This window comes from Oncorhynchus masou, chromosome 32, assembly GCF_036934945.1.
Source record: "Oncorhynchus masou masou isolate Uvic2021 chromosome 32, UVic_Omas_1.1, whole genome shotgun sequence".
In the NCBI taxonomy this organism is placed as follows: domain Eukaryota; kingdom Metazoa; phylum Chordata; class Actinopteri; order Salmoniformes; family Salmonidae; genus Oncorhynchus; species Oncorhynchus masou.
The window spans coordinates 93,188,056-93,205,284 of NC_088243.1; the positions used below are offsets into that span (position 1 = coordinate 93,188,056).

At 40.4% G+C, this 17,229-nt stretch overlaps 1 protein-coding gene across 1 annotated transcript; it reads right to left on the reverse strand.

Moving 5' to 3' along the window:
- Positions 1-393: 393 nt before the first annotated feature.
- On the reverse strand, positions 394-15,097 carry LOC135527295 (transcription termination factor 1-like). Its single transcript, XM_064955883.1, has 12 exons — positions 15,013-15,097; positions 11,767-12,228; positions 10,645-11,533; positions 10,237-10,364; positions 9,452-9,637; positions 9,213-9,294; positions 8,912-9,042; positions 8,578-8,773; positions 4,836-4,928; positions 3,148-3,213; positions 2,755-2,840; positions 394-2,351 (listed from the first exon to the last, which is right to left on the reverse strand). The coding sequence occupies exons 1-12, from the start codon at positions 15,095-15,097 to the stop codon at positions 2,173-2,175; spliced, it is 2,583 nt and encodes an 860-aa protein (XP_064811955.1). The 3' UTR covers positions 394-2,172.
- Positions 15,098-17,229: the final 2,132 nt, after the last annotated feature.

Sequence of the window (17,229 nt, forward strand, 5' to 3'; positions counted from 1 at the left end):
CGACTTGCTTCAAGAAAATTGTTGGTGTGCACGAACAACTGAAAAAACCCATGCTGAAGACAAAAGTGAACCAAAAAGGTCAACATTTCGTACTAAAAGCAAAACACTTTGACAAACTGTTTTGGATGGGAAGCAAGACACCTTTAGAAGCCAAGCATAATGTGAATAAAGCCTACCAGATACTATCACAAGAGCAGAAGATACTAAATATGTAGGTATCATCTATGACGGATCTCAATAACGTTACTTTGTTAAAACAAAAAACAATTTAAAGGCACAAAAACACCACGTATTATTTAATCTAATCATGACACAACTCTTATCCAAATTATAGGAGCACATGTGTCACTATGACCATCGTCCAACCAACAGATTAACACGGGAACTCTAAAAATAAACACAGTATTTTTATTTAACCTTCAGAACAGATTGAGATAAAAAATATATATAAAAAAAATACAAGAGTGCCCTGTACACATTACAATAAAAAAAGCATACTAAAACATACATGTATAAAATATAATTCAACACACAAAAAATAAAAGCAAGCCCATTCAACTACAGAGTGGTCCTAAATCAATGATGTAAACTGCCTGAGTGGCACCAGAACATCTAACTGCAGTGAACTCTGCAAAACGCTACACAAATTAGGGGCAAATAAAACAAAGCTGTTTTTCCCCCAAATCTGTGGCAACTGAAGGGATCTCCAGTGTTACAAGTTGCCACAGGAATGGTTGACGCTTAACTTAATGAAGTTACATATAGAGTTTGTCAGATTTCTTTATAAATAAATGAGAATACTCTCTTCTTACAGACAGAGGTCCATCCCACATTTTATACAGACTACAATGATGAGTCCTAAAATGGTCCCCTGTGATAAAACGTGTTGCTGAATGACAGCATCCTTGGATTTTAAAACAGACGTTGTATGTAAAAAAAATATCACCGAAATCCAATACAGGGAGAAGCGTTGGTTTGAACAATCTTTCTCCTGTTTTTAATACTAAGGCGTGATTTATATTGATATATAAAATAAAAAACAATCTTGGATCTTAGATTCTAAGTCAAATTTTCTATATCTGTTAGGAAGGACAACGTGTCATCAATCCAGACACCCAGGTACTTATTGAGAAACTAGCTTAATTTAGGCTCCATTTATATAGCAAATATGCAGGTCCTTTGTGACCTAGAGAACAGCATGAGCTTGGTTTTAAACTTGTATTTAACACAAATTTAACATCTGTAAGTGATTTCAGAACTGGATCAAAGTCATGCTGAAGTTCACGAACGGCCTGCTGCACTGAGGTGGCACAGGAACACAACACGGTGTCATCTGCATAGAGATGAATGTTACAAGTATGAACACTGTTTCCTATGTCTTTAATATACAAAGTGAACAATAATGGACCCAAAGTAGAACCCTGAGGAACACCTTTTTGAATCTCAGGAAATTCAGATTTAACCCCGTCTATCTGAGTTCTGTCACGAACACAATTCTGAAACCATAAACAGGCTGTATACCCCAGGCCGACTCTTGATAATTTCTTCAGTAAAACAGAATGATCAAGTGTTGAACATCTTTGACAGGTCAATAAACAAGGCAGCACAGATCTTTTTAGCATCCAAGCCATTGACAAGATCATTAACAACTAGCATGGTTGCTGTGGTAGTACCATGCCCAGGCATAAAACCCTAATTGGTTTATATTAAGAATATAATTGTCAGATAAAAAAGGAACAAAGTTGTACATTAATCAAGGATTCAAGAATCTTAGTGAAACAAGTTTGTTTTGAAAAGTTGTCCAGATCATTTGTATCCCCACCCTAATGGAGATGTCTACATCATACTACTACAGATTTCCATGCTTTTGCAATACTTCCTGATAACAATGTTACATAAACAATGTGGGCTACTGATCCAGCAATAAGGGGTGGCTGCACACTACAGCAGACCAGGCTCCAAATGATCAGCCCCCTGGGGATGTTATCATGTCTAATGTTAACAAAGCATCCATCTTTATCGGTGAATGTCAGAAAAAGGAAAACTCCTGACCAGCATTTTCAGTATCGTCCAATTGATTTTCACCATCTACATCCAAACTACTCTTTTCAAAAGCTGCCTTTAAAGTACATCCAAAATATAAAGCTCGCAGAGATAAAAAAAGATGAATAATCAACCGTTCTGAACCTCGGTGTAATAATGTCCGTCGTCCTCATCTTCAAAGATCTCTGACAGCAGGAAGTGCTCTTGTGGATCGTCTCTGGACTCGGTCTCCCCTGACTTGGTCTGACTGTGTCGGAGGAGCTCTTCAAACTTGGGCAGAACACTACTGTACAGGAAATCGATGGTCTCTGAAAGTCAAACACATATACATTAAATTAGTAAATGTGTCCAGCAAACAACACGATTCTTCCTCGAAGCATCATTATATTTGAAGGGGGGGGGGGGGCAATCAGTGGTTTTACATGTGATCACACATGACATTTTCTTAGGAGGTTTTCATCTCTTTCCGATTGCAGAAACATAATTTACACATATGTAGACTTGTATAGTGCTGGAGATGAATAGGAGGTTAAAACATGCAGTCAAGATGGAGCGAGCTTATACTTCCTGTCCCTTGGAAGTGATGTCATCGGAACACTGATCAATCTGACTTGCAATCAACTATTCTAAACGCATACCTCCAAACTAAAAAAAAACAAACATAGGGATTGCAAAAAAACAAACGTGTGTACGACAGCAGCTTACACCTACCACAGAAAGACATGCTCTGCCACGACGGCACTTTGGCTACTTTTAGCTTGTGGTAGTGCATCTGTACGTAGCAAGGAGTAACTCCCCTTTAAAAACAGGAAAGAAAGGTTAGCAGATCCCACACACATAAACCACAACGACCCTGCCATGTGCTGTTGTACTCCTTCGAAGGAAACATTTGGCCAAGGCCTCTACTGTACAGAAACCTTTTCTTTGACGATTAACGGCCGAGTTTGTAGACAATTAAAACATCTGTGTTGTGTTAAGAGATTTGAGAATCGAAACGTAAATACTAACATAATACAAACCTCTGTCAGAGAAAATGTCATTGATATTAAAAAGGCAACATTGTCTAAAACAAAGTATAATCTGTGTATAATTACAACCTCTTACCCAATTGTGTGAGCGATTTCTTCCCAGTCAACATCTGAGACATCTTCCACCTGCATTGCGTTCAACCTGAAAGGTCAAAATGACGTAGAATCAACATTTGGCAAAATAAAAATGGTTGACAATGCCAGTTTCATATGCCATTATACCAAGAACAAAAGACTTCCATTGGCCCTGGAAATCAGGACTACGCAGAACGGTAACGCAGATGGTATATACTATGATTACAAGTCACTAGACTGGGTTAATAAATCATATTACACCACATTAATAAGTCACTGGGTTAATAAATCATATTACACCACATTAATAAATCACTGGGTTAATAAATCATATTACACCACATTAATAAGTCACTGGGTTAATAAATCATACTAAACCACATTAATAACTAGACTGGGTTAATAAATCATATCACACCACATTAATAAGTCACTAGACTGGGTTAATAAATCATATTACACCACATTAATAAATCACTGGGTTAATAAATCATATTACACCACATTAATAAGTCACTGGGTTAATAAATCATACTAAACCACATTAATAAGTCACTGGGTTAATAAATCATACTAAACCACATTAATAAGTCACTGGGTTAATAAATCATATCACACCACATTAATAAATCACTGGGTTAATAAATCATACTAAACCACATTAATAAGTCACTGGGTTAATAAATCATATCACACCACATTAATAAGTCACTGGGTTAATAAATCATACTAAACCACATTAATAAGTCACTGGGTTAATAAATCATATCACACCACATTAATAAGTCACTGGGTTAATAAATCATACTAAACCACATTAATAAGTCACTGGGTTAATAAATCATATCACACCACATTAATAAATCACTGGGTTAATAAATCATACTAAACCACATTAATAAGTCACTGGGTTAATAAATCATATCACACCACATTAATAAGTCACTGGGTTAATAAATCATACTAAACCACATTAATAAGTCACTGGGTTAATAAATCATATCACACCACATTAATAAGTCACTGGGTTAATAAATCATATTACACCACATTAATAAGTCACTGGGTTAATAAATCATATTACACCACATTAATAACTAGACTGGGTTAATAAATCATATCACACCACATTAATAACTAGACTGGGTTAATAAATCACATTACACCACATTAATAAATCACTGGGTTAATAAATCATATTACACCACATTAATAACTAGACTGGGTTAATAAATCATATCACACCACATTAATAACTAGACTGGGTTAATAAATCATACTAAACCACATTAATAAATCAGAGTTAATAAATCACATTACACCACATTAATAAATCAAATTAGACCACATTAATAACTAGACTGGGTTAATAAATCATATCACACCACATTAATAACTAGACTGGGTTAATAAATCATATTACACCACATTAATAAATCAGAGTTAATAAATCACATTACACCACATTAATAAATCAAATTAGACCACATTAATAAGTCACTGGGTTAATAAATCATATTACACCACATTAATAAATCAAATTAGACCACATTAATAAGTCACTGGGTTAATAAATCAAATTAGACCACATTAATAAGTCACTGGGTTAATAAATCTTCCAAAGATTTCTTTTTTAAACAATTCTACAATAGCATATATTGAGTTTTAAAAAAAATCACAAAAACTCACGCTTTGATCAAATCCACTTTAGCCTTTAAGGTTTTCACACCTCCACTGAATGCTGGTTGTCCATGTGCCATTTTGTATGCCATAACACCCAACCTGGGAACAGAGAAGATACAGCCTCTGCCTCAAAAGATTCTGGATCTGAACACTCGTGGAAACAAAACCAGGACGACACGGTCAAAGTGGAAGAATTGTGCAACGTGCAATAAAATAACCATTTGAGTTATAACTAGAGTTTAGCGAGCAATTCATCTGAGCTAACTAACAACTAACACTGTGTACGATCTGATCATTTCCCTGTTTAACATAAGTAACTTAGAATCTTAACAGTGCCTATTCCATAAGGTTGACTGGCTAAAGAGTAATATTGTCATGCTTGCCAACTGGCTAAAGAGTAATATTGTCATGCTTGCCAACTGGCTAAAGAGTAATATTGTCATGCTTGCCAACTGGCTAAAGAGTAATATTGTCATGCTTGCCAACTGGCTAAAGAGTAATATTGTCATGCTTGCCAACTGGCTAAAGAGTAATATTGTCATGCTTGCCAACTGGCTAAAGAGTAATATTGTCATGCTTGCCAACTGGCTAAAGAGTAATATTGTCATGCTTGCCAACTGGCTAAAGAGTAATATTGTCATGCTTGCCAACTGGCTAAAGAGTAATATTGTCATGCTTGCCAACTGGCTATGGCAGAAGTTTGACGTACAGTGCATTCGAAAGGTATTCAGAACCCTTGACCTTTTCCACATGTTGTTATAGCCTTATTCTAAAATTACTTTAAATCTTTTCCCCCTCTCAGTCTACACATAATACCCCATAATGACATCATAATACCCCATAATGACGTCATAATACCCCATAATGACATCACAATACCCCATAATGACGTCATAATACCCCATAATGACAAAGCAAAAACAGCTTTTTTTTAGAAATGTATCCCATGTATCCCATTCTTTTCTGAAGATCCTCTCAAGCTTTGTCAGGTTGGATGGGGAGCACCGGATCCACTCCTACGTTGTCTTGGCTGTGTGCTTAAGGTCCTTGTCCTGTTGGAAGGCGAACTTTTGCCCCACTCCGAGGTCCTGAGTGCTCTGGAGCAGGTTTTCATCAAGGATCTCTCTGTTCATCTTTCCCTCGATCCCGACAAGTTTTCCAGTCCCTGCCGCTGAAAAACATCCCCACAGTATGATGCTGCCACCACCATGCTTCACAGTAGGGATGGTGCCAGGTTTCCTCCAGACGTGACGCTTGGCATTTAGGCTAAAAAGAGTTCAATCTTGGTTTCATCAGACCAGAGAATCTTGTTTCTCATGGGCTGAGTCCTTTAGGTGCCTTATGGCAAATTCCAAGCGGGCTATCATCTGCCTTTTACTGAGGAGTGGCTTCCATCTGGCCACTCTACCATAAAGGCCTGATTGGTAGAGTGCTGCAGAGATTGTTGTCATTCTGGAAGGTTCTTCCATTTCCACAGAGGAACTCTAGAGCTCACAGTGACCATCAGGTTCTTGGTCACCTCCATGACCAATGCCCTTCTCCCCCGATTGCCCAGTTTGGCCGGGGGGCCAGCTCTAGGAAGAGTCTTGAAGTTCCCAACTTTTTCCATTTAATAATGATGGAGGCCACTGTGTTCTTGGGGACTTCCAATGCTGCACACATTTTTTGGTACCCTTCCCCAGATTTGTGCCTCGAAACAATCCTGTCTCGAAGCTCTACGGACAATTCCTTTGACCTCATGGCTTAATTTTTGCTCTGACATGCACTGTCAACTGTGGGACCTTATATAGATTTCCAAATAATTTATAATCAAACTGTATGTCACATGCGCCAAATTCAACAAAAATAAATGACAATCAAATATGACATTGACATATCAAAGATGAATTCTGGCAGGCTGCGAGAGAATGTTGTGATTGGCTCTTCGAGTCTCACTACAAAGGGTCTGAATACTTATGCAAATAAGTGTCAGGACGTTGGACTGATGGGGAGGTTTATGACCCCCATAAATAGCTCAGAGTAAATATTTATTGCATTCTCATTTTTTCAAATGGGCGGTAATTTAGAATGCATAAGATTCTGTATTTACGATAGCATGGCTTCTCCCTCTGTTCCTCAGTCTTCCCGCTCTTTCACTGAAACCCCACCCCTTTTCCTTTGTGGAACCAGCTGTCATATCTGTTCCGTCCACTAGGGACGATTTCTTTATGACATAAATTGTAATCAATGTATGATTCATTCTGTGTATATGTAATTCTGTGTGATTATTTAGGCATTTAGTAAATAAATAATTAACCCAAATTTTGTATTGCTGATTCAACTTGTTAGCCAGGGTTCATGAAGAATTTACATCTTTGAGATTAAACTAAATAAGGTGATGATTAAATATTGACTGCTATTGATGTAAAAGATTACTAGGTCTTTAAGAGAGAAATTATTTTATAGAATAGCATGTCATATCACTTAATCCGGCATAGCCAAAGACACGACATAGGGTATTTCACATCTTCTACTTCCTGTATATAGCCGTGTTATCATCTACTCCCTGTATATAGCCGTGTTATCATCTACTCCCTGTATATAGCCGTGTTATCTTCTACTCCCTGTATATAGCCGTGTTATCATCTACTCCCTGTATATAGCCGTGTTATCATCTACTCCCTGTATATAGCCGTGTTATCATCTACTCCCTGTATATAGCCGTGTTATCTTCTACTCCCTGTATATAGCCGTGTTATCATCTACTCCCTGTATATAGCCGTGTTATCATCTACTCCCTGTATATAGCCGTGTTTTCATCTACTCCCTGTATATAGCCGTGTTTTCATCTACTCCCTGTATATAGCCGTGTTATCATCTACTCCCTGTATATAGCCGTGTTATCTTCTACTCCCTGTATATAGCCGTGTTATCTTCTACTCCCTGTATATAGCCGTGTTATCTTCTACTCCCTGTATATAGCCGTGTTATCTTCTACTCCCTGTATATAGCCGTGTTATCTTCTACTCCCTGTATATAGCCGTGTTATCTTCTACTCCCTGTATATAGCCGTGTTATCTTCTACTCCCTGTATATAGCCGTGTTATCTTCTACTCCCTGTATATAGCCGTGTTATCTTCTACTCCCTGTATATAGCCGTGTTATCTTCTACTCCCTGTATATAGCCGTGTTATCTTCTACTTCCTGTATATAGCCGTGTTATCTTCTACTTCCTGTATATAGCCGTGTTATCTTCTACTTCCTGTATATAGCCGTGTTATCTTCTACTTCCTGTATATAGCCGTGTTATCTTCTACTTCCTGTATATAGCCGTGTTATCTTCTACTTCCTGTATATAGCCGTGTTATTTTCTACTTCCTGTATATAGCCGTGTTATTTTTACTCGTTATAGTTATTCACTGATTATTTACTCCTTGTGTCTATTTTATCCTTAACTCTGCATGGTTGGAAAAAGAGCCCGTCAGTCAGCATTTCACTGTTAGTCTGACACATTCAATAGTCTCTTGACAGATTCTACGGTACAATTTATGTTTACAGTCTGTCCATGAAAGATTAGTGAGCGATACATGAATACCAACTTCATCATAAAACACATTGTTGAAGAAAAATTCCAAATTAAATCACCCTGGAAGATCATAATGCATTTTACGGTAATTTCTGCACTTTGCATAATTATTTTTCACTGTGAAAACATTGGCCATTTTGTGTTTGTTTCTTTTGCAACAGTTACCCATGAAACTCTACACACCATTTCATTCGGCACTGGTCCCGGTGGCGTGTCTTAACCCTCCGGCATACGACTGTCCAGGGGATGTTGTTGTACAGCTGGTCTTTCCTGACGGTGGCATGCCCTCTGCCAGGCTCCACCTGTCCCAGCAGGTGGTCTCGCACAGCTTCCATTAGTCTCTTCAGTTCTTCCTCGCCCCAAGAACCTAAGTTTGCGACTGAAAAACACACACCAAACAAAGCGGGGCCGTTGTTCGGACAAACGCTGGTAACAAAATGGCCCAGAAAGTAGTGAAGCAGGATGTCAGGCAAGGAGCAAGAGTCATTATATTTAATTAAAGTTCCCGATGACTTACAAATCTGAGAAAACCGTTTCCTAAGGGGCGTTTCACTCCGGCCAGTCAACTGTGAGATCTTCACCCAATTGTTGCCGTGCAACGTCTGCAGTTTTTTCAAAGAGTAAAGTTCATCTTCGCTGAACCTTCGTCTAAAAATTCATAGAAACATTCAAGTAATAAGTCTGTAACAGCCCAGTATAACGAGCTTCAAGTCAGGAAAAACGGCACAGTTGTTCGTTCCAATTCAACATCACTATACTTTTGTACACAGTCAAAGCCCATTATTACCGTTGTCAGTTGCTTAAAGTAACAGTCTTACCGGCCCTTGTAACTGGCGCCATCAAACATCTTCCTCCCACCACGAGTATAGATCTTATGCCAAGGCCTCGGGATTCCTTCACCTGGAACAGGTTAGGGAGAGGGGAGATCAGTTTTCAGGGAAATCCCTGAGCATACTATTGAGCACTGTAGACAATGGTAAAGACCGAGATATAAATGTGGGGATGAAGCTTCATCTGAATAGTTATTAATTATGAAGCTGGCTAGAAGTCAACGCACCTATTCTCTCAGGGAATCTGTGATGACTCTTCAGCCTCTGGATAAAAGACAGTTCGTCTCTGAAGCGCTTCGTATGGAAGAGTTTAGCGGCATTCTCAATCCCTGTGAGAGCCAGGAAGTCGTTTATGTTACTCATGAGTTGTCTGTTCTCTTGTGCGCTGTATCGTCCAGTTCGCAGGGAAATGCCTGGAAAAGACAGAAGATTCCACAGAGTCTTAACCTAGGGCGCCAGACGAGCACGGTAACCAAGGGCGCCAGACGAGCACGGTAACCAAGGGCGCCAGACGAGCACGGTAACCAAGGGCGCCAGACGAGCACGGTAACCAAGGGCGCCAGACGAGCACGGTAACCAAGGGCGCCAGACGAGCACGGTAACCAAGGGCGTCTGAATGATGTCAGTCTGGAGCCCTGCTTTAACCTACGGGGTCTAAATGATGTCAGTCTGGAGCCCTGCTTTAACCTACGGGGTCTGAATGATGTCAGTCTGGAGCCCTGCTTTAACCTACGGGGTCTGAATGATGTCAGTCTGGAGCCCTGCTTTAACCTACGGGGTCTGAATGATGTCAGTCTGGAGCCCTGGTTTAACCTACGGGGTCTAAATGACAATACATTTAGTCAGCGGGCCAAACACTGAATATGGATTCATGTGTTAAGGGAGCAGAAGTCAATACATTTCTCAAACATCGCTCAACGCAGTAGCATGTTACATAACATTGCTTACGTGTGGACAGGTTAGCTACATCATCCTACGATAAACACCATGAGGGTTTAAAGAATAAACCTACCTTGGCTTCGGAATTCCTTGAATCGATCAAGATCATACTTGATCATCGCTCTGATCTTATTAACAGGCCGAGACGCAATATTGGGAACAAACTCTTTGAGCTCAATCATAGCCCTCCTTTCGTTTCCACTGTAACATAGAGAGGGGAGAAACACCTAAATAACATCTAAAACATCTGTTTTTGAAACCTCTGAGTTGACAGGGCAGGACAGAAATGCCCCCTCTCTACACAGGAAGACGTTTCAGATGAAACTCTGGTCCACAGCACAATGATTCACAAAGGTCTGGTTTTCACCAGCAAATCCTACTGTCAATGGTTATGTTCACTACCACCAATAGGGGAAATCACTCTTCAGTATATGCTTAGAATCACTCTTAAAACAAGTGTATGAGGTTCCTTTCTACTGACCTTAGAACTTTATCGTTTTGAATGCGTCTGCGGTGTTGGGTGCTTGTCTCAACCATGGTTGTATGGAGGCCATCTTGCCCGGTCTCAGATTCTGGTCCAGCATCAGGAGTCCTGTTATGTGACTTCGAGGGAACACTGTCCGTTCCCGTGTCGGACTCTCTGCAGCAGTGTCTCTTGGTTCTCCTGCTGTCCTCTTCAGCCCCTCCTTCCGGTTGTGTTTTCAGCCTCGTTGATGTTTTCCATTTTCTCCGTGTTTGTTCTGGAATACCTGGGAGCTCGGTTTTATCTGGACAAACGCTCAGTTGAATCTCTCCAACTTTTCCCTTCTTTCCTTTCCTGTTCTCTTTTTCGTTATTCTGTACCTTCGTTACCACATTTTCCCCTCCCTCAACTGCTTCAGGATCATCTGCTAATCTTAAAACTGTCTCAAGACTTTCCGCTCCCTCTTCAAGCTTCGTTTGTCTGTTCTTGAGCTTCTTCTTACTCTTTATGGCCTCTACGGGCACCCTTACATCTGAGACATCTACTGCAGACGCTGAGAGGCCACTGTCCATCCCCTCTTCTGTCTCTCTGTCATAACAGGTTCTCTTTTTCTTCCAGCTACTCATCCCCTCCGCGGCAACAGTCACTCCATCGTCTCCCACACGTTGTGTGTGAAGAGTGTTTGACTTTTTCTTAGTTCTCTCTTCAGTTCGTTCCTCAGGATCTGGTACCTCCATTTGCTTCTTACATTTCTTCCTCTCTTTCGCCACCATGTCCAACTCTGTCACCGTTTGCTCTTTATGTTCAGGTTCACAGGTCACCGTTTGCTCTTTATGTTCAGGTTCACAGGTCACCGTTTGCTCTTTATGTTCAGGTTCACAGGTCACCGTTTGCTCTTTATGTTCAGGTTCACAGGTCACCGTTTGCTCTTCATGTTCAGGTTCACAGGTCACCGTTTGCTCTTCATGTTCAGGTTCACAGGTCACCGTTTGCTCTTCATGTTCAGGTTCACAGGTCACCGTTTGCTCTTCATGTTCACGGTTCACAGGTCACCGTTTGCTCTTCATGTTCAGGTTCACAGGTCACCGTTTGCTCTTCATGTTCACGGTTCACAGGTCACCGTTTGCTCTTCATGTTCAGGTTCACATCCCTCGACCGTGTCAGGTACCACAAATGAGAATGTTTCAGGAACGTCTTTCAAGTAAAAAGATGGGATGTTGGAAACAGGGAATCTCAGTCGCCCAGTGCTGGAAACAGGGAATCTCAGTCGCCCAGTGCTGGAAACAGGGAATCTCAGTCGCCCAGTGCTGGAAACAGGGAATCTCAGTCGCCCAGTGTTGGAAACAGGGAATCTCAGTCGCCCAGTGTTGGAAACAGGGAATCTCAGTCGCCCAGTGCTGGAAACAGGGAATCTCAGTCGCCCAGTGTTGGAAACAGGGAATCTCAGTCGCCCAGTGTTGGAAACAGGGAATCTCAGTCGCCCAGTGTTGGAAACAGGGAATCTCAGTCGCCCAGTGCTGGAAACAGGGAATCTCAGTCGCCCAGTGCTGTGGGTGTTGTCGTCCCCGGCATGGTGGCAGCTGTTTAACCGATTTGCTCCATCTATAAAACACAAAGACAATATTAAACTAAGCCGATTAAACTGAACTCTACGACTTACCATGGAGTCGATCGGCGACTAGCGCAGGCAGACTGGGGCTTCGATGTCAAATAAAATGAAGTTACCAAAAACTACTGATTTCAGCACCCGAAGATTAGCCCGTGGTTACACACAACATTGTATTTCAAAACACACACACGAGCCTGAGCAGTGGAGCAGTTGCATAGGTATGTTTTTGTACTCCCACTGAGGAGAAAATTATCATAATTCATTGGGTAATTTGTCATTTTCAAATAATTAGTAATGTTTTGAGCTAGTCTGTATTAAAATAGACAGTGTCCGTTTTATATATGATATAATAATTAACAGATTGCATTTTGCACCACCCCCTCCCCCTCAAGATAAATGGTTCTACCCTCCCCACCCACCACCGTTCTGAACATCTTAGAATATACTATTTCGAACAAGCAGCCGATCATACTAGTTATCACAGCTACAAAGTCATAAAGACTGTCTATTTTTACAATTTCTCTTCTTGAAATGTGATTTTAAACCTAACCATAACCCTTACATTAACCGCACTGCTAAGCCTATACCTTAGCATAACCTTAAAGAAAGAAAGATTTATATTTTAAATTTGTGGCTGTGGTAACTAGTGTAAACCAGGGAGAACACAACAAGCATGCATGAAATAAGTGCAAAACACATTATCTAACTGGGGATAGCTAGCTAACGTAATGTCCCAAAGCATTATCTAACTGGGGATAGCTAGCTAACATAATGTCCCAAAGCATTATCTAACTGGGGATAGCTAGCTAACATAATGTCCCAAAGCATTATCTAACTGGGGATAGCTAGCTAACATAATGTCACAAAGCATTATCTAACTAACATAATGTCACAAAGCATTATCTAACATAATGTCACAGAGCATTATCTAACTGGGGAAAGCTAGCTAACAATGTCACAAAGCATTATCTAACTAACATAATGTCACAAAGCATGATATGCTAACCAGGTAACATTCATTCTGAAATAACTTCATATTTCTTAGTTCTTCAGGTATTAGTTTAGAAAGATTTGAAATTGGCATGGGAGCTAAGTAGCTAGCAAACTACGAGCAAGCTCCGTATTCCCACAAAATCATGCAATGGGGATGTTTTTCAGCGGCAGGGACTGGGAGACTAGTCAGGATCGAGGGAAAGATGAACAGAGCAAAGTACGGAGAGATCCTTGATGAAAACCTGCTCCAGAGCGCTCAGGACCTCAGACTGGGGCGAAGGTTCACCTTCCAACAGGACACTGACCCGAAGCACACAGCCAAGACGTAGGAGCGGCTTTGGGACAAGTCTCAATATCCTTGAGTGTCCCAGTCAGAGCCCGGGCTTGAACCTGATCTAACATCTCTGGAGACCTGAAAATAGCTGTGCAGCGACGCTCCCCATCCAACCTGACAGCTTGAGAGGAACTACAGAGAAGAATGGGAGAAACGCCACAAATACAGGTGTGCCAAGCTTGTAGAGTCATACCCAAGAAGACTTGAGGCTGTAATCGCTGCTTCAACCAAGTACTGAGGAAAGGGTCTGACTATTTACGTAAATGTGATATTTTTAAAATGTTTAATAATGTTGCAAAAACATTATTTTTTTTGCTTTGTCATTATGCGGTATTGTGTGGAGATTGAGGGATTTTTTAAATCCATTTTAGAATAAGGTTGTAAGGTAACAACATGTGGGGAAAGTCAAGGGGTCTGAATACTTTCCGAAGGCGCTGTATCTAACTGATTGGATACACAAGCTACATTATTGCCAAATGACAACGGTTTTCAACACAAATAAAAATGGACTGGTGTGTTCCAACAACGAGCTGCAGTTTGGGAATAATTGCATCTTGTCGACTTTACGAACTGCTAGAGCCATTTAGAATTGGTTTGCCCAGGGCTTGGCTATAACCTGACTAAACATCGACAGGTTCTGAAAATATGCAGTTTCGATAAAGACGAGCATATTTGAATCAGAATCATTAAGCCAAGTCCTACTCTCCAAACAGATGTCGTGTCCGTAACTCATCACCATGTGTGTTCAATGTGGAATTGTCCATTTACCAAAGTCAAAATAACAGGTAGAATAAACTAAATCAAACATTTGTAGATTGTAAAGATATATTTTTGATTGCAACACTGAAAAAAAATAGTCTTTCAACTCATTGAGCCCCGTTTGAAATGATCACTGAGAATAGCTTTCACACACAAGATGCGGGTCACTTCGCAATGGCATCTTCTTTCTATTTTATTCTGTTATATTACATCATGGGTTTTACTATAGAATAGGTGTCTTGACTGAGATATGGGCTCTGGAAATCAGAGCGTGTCTGCTAAATGAACAAACCCAGGCTTTATCATTGCACATAAACTTCTACAAACAAGCTCCACATTGTCGAGGTTACTGCCTTTTTCAGGTCGATAATAAGGTTCCAATAGATCAATATGAAATGGTACCTTTTTGACGGAATAACATATATTAGCAATTAGGACTTGTTATCTGTAATGGTTATGATAAACATATATTTTTAAATATTTTAAATGTAGTTTCTTGCACCAATTCTGCCGCCCATTCGCACACTTTAAAAAAAAAAGTTCACACGTTCACAAACACACAGCCACGTATGATCAGCACAACTAGCTAGTTAGCTGGCCTGGTTAATTACACGTGATAGACTCTAGTTTACTAGCTAAATAAGCAAATCCGAGATAAATCTCGTAAAAAAAAAAAAAAACAAGCACTGACCTGAACGAACACACGGGAAACTAAACTCAGTTTCACTCCATAGCTTCCTTCTTCTGTTTGACGCGTTAAGGGCTGGCGAGCCCATCAGCAGACCACAGCGCCCCCAGGTGGATGGGGTGTTACTATAACGGACAGTCAGACCCACCAGTTCATAACATAAATAAATGACGACGATGTGAGAAAAGAAACAGTGTGATCTAGTATGATCATGTATTGAATTAACTGAATTGATAGACAACAAATTATAACACAGGCGACTCCTGACGTCTGCAGCGGCTTGGGACTGACGTGACAACATGCACTAAAACCAGAGAATGCAGCCACTGCAGTCCCCCATAAGGCCGTGATTGGGAGTCTCATAGGGAGGCGCACAATTGGCCCAGCGTCGCCCGGGTTTGGCCGGGGTAGGCCGTCACTGTAAATAAGAATTTGTTCTTAACTGACTTGCCTGGTTAAATAAAACAATATTTAAATGTAAAGTGTGTTCACAAATGTGTTTACATTTCTGTTAGTGAGCGTTTCTCCTTTGCCAAGATAATCCATCCACTGACACGTGTGGCATATCAAGAAGCTGATTAAACAGCATGATCATTACACAGGTGCACCTTGTGCTGGGGGCAATAAACGGCCACTCTAAAATGTGCAGTTTTGTCACACAACACAATGCCACAGATGTCTCAAGTTTTGAGGGAGCAGCAATTGGCATGCTGTGACTGCAGTAATCTCTACCAGAACTGTTGCCAGATACTTGAATGTTAATTTCTCTACCATAAGCTGCACCCAACGTTGTTTTTCGAGAGTGTAATAGTTCGTCCAACCGGTCTCACAACCGCAGACCACGTGTATGGCAATGTGCGGGCGAGCGGTTTGCTGATGTCAACATTGTGAACACAGTGCCCCATGGTGGGGTTACGGTATGGGCAGGCATAAGCAACGGACAACGAACACAATTGTATTTTATCGATGGCAATTTGAATGCACAGAAATACCATGATGAGACCCAGTTTTGTGACCAACAGAAACATATCTATATTCCCAGTCATGTCAAATCTATAGATTAGGACCTAATGAATTTATTTCAATTGACTGATTTCCTCCATATGAACTATAACTCAGTCAAATCAATGAAATTGTTATATGTAGGCGTTTCTATTTTGGTTCAGTATATATTCTTGGACAAATTGATGGAGATATTTGATTTGTTCTCGTCTATCAGAGACATCAGTCCGTATCTTATTACACTGAGAGACATTCCAAAAACAGCACAATTAATCATTCCTGTTTCCTAATGATGTGAACAGCAGACCTGCTGATTTCCCATAATGCTTTGTAATGTTTTGATCATGACATTGTCTTTAAAAAAAACACACAAAAAACGTATCGACACACCACTTTATTTGTAACCCACAGCATGAACGACTTACAGTTGCTTGAAGCTCATACCTGTAAAATATGGCAGGTGAATATTATGTTATGGAGTTGTTTTGCCTTCATTGGTCCTGGGGCCCTTGTTCGGGTCAATGAAATCATCAACTCTACCAGGGCATTTTAGCCAAACACCTGGTTGCCTCTGCGAGGAGGCTGAAACTGGCCGTATGTGGATCTTTCAGTAAGACAATTCGCTAGGTTTCTATCCAATTGGCAAACAGATTTTAATGCTAATATTCTAAAATCTGCAACAACAAAAAACAATATGCGTGTTTCCACCAAATTGACTTGTTGCGGACAAAAGGTTGTGCGTGATGACGTAATGCAGAAAAATAATTAAATTCCCATGTATCAGATAAAAAAAATGATTTGGTTTCCATCGCATTTTCAACTCAACTGATGGTTTTGTCACAACAACAAAAATGATGTCATGTAGCAAATGTGCCCACTCTGGTATTGGCAGCTGCGCTCTGACCTACAGCTTGCAGATACACTGCAGGAATAGCCTACTACACCATGAGATTAGTATGACAAAAAGAGTGAGATTATTTTTGAATTGTCAAACAGCAGTCAAGCATCGATCATCGTGTCCCCAGAATAAGACCCTCCCTATTTATTGGAAAGGAGCATCAAGATGCCCGTTCACCACCCTGGGAAGGTCATCATCATTTATGTAATCTGTAGTTCACCCACACTGTATCTGGGAGCAGTTGACGAGACACACGCCAAGGCCAGTTTAGGCACATTTGCTTTAACGAAACACTTTTTTGTGACAAAACTATTGTTAGA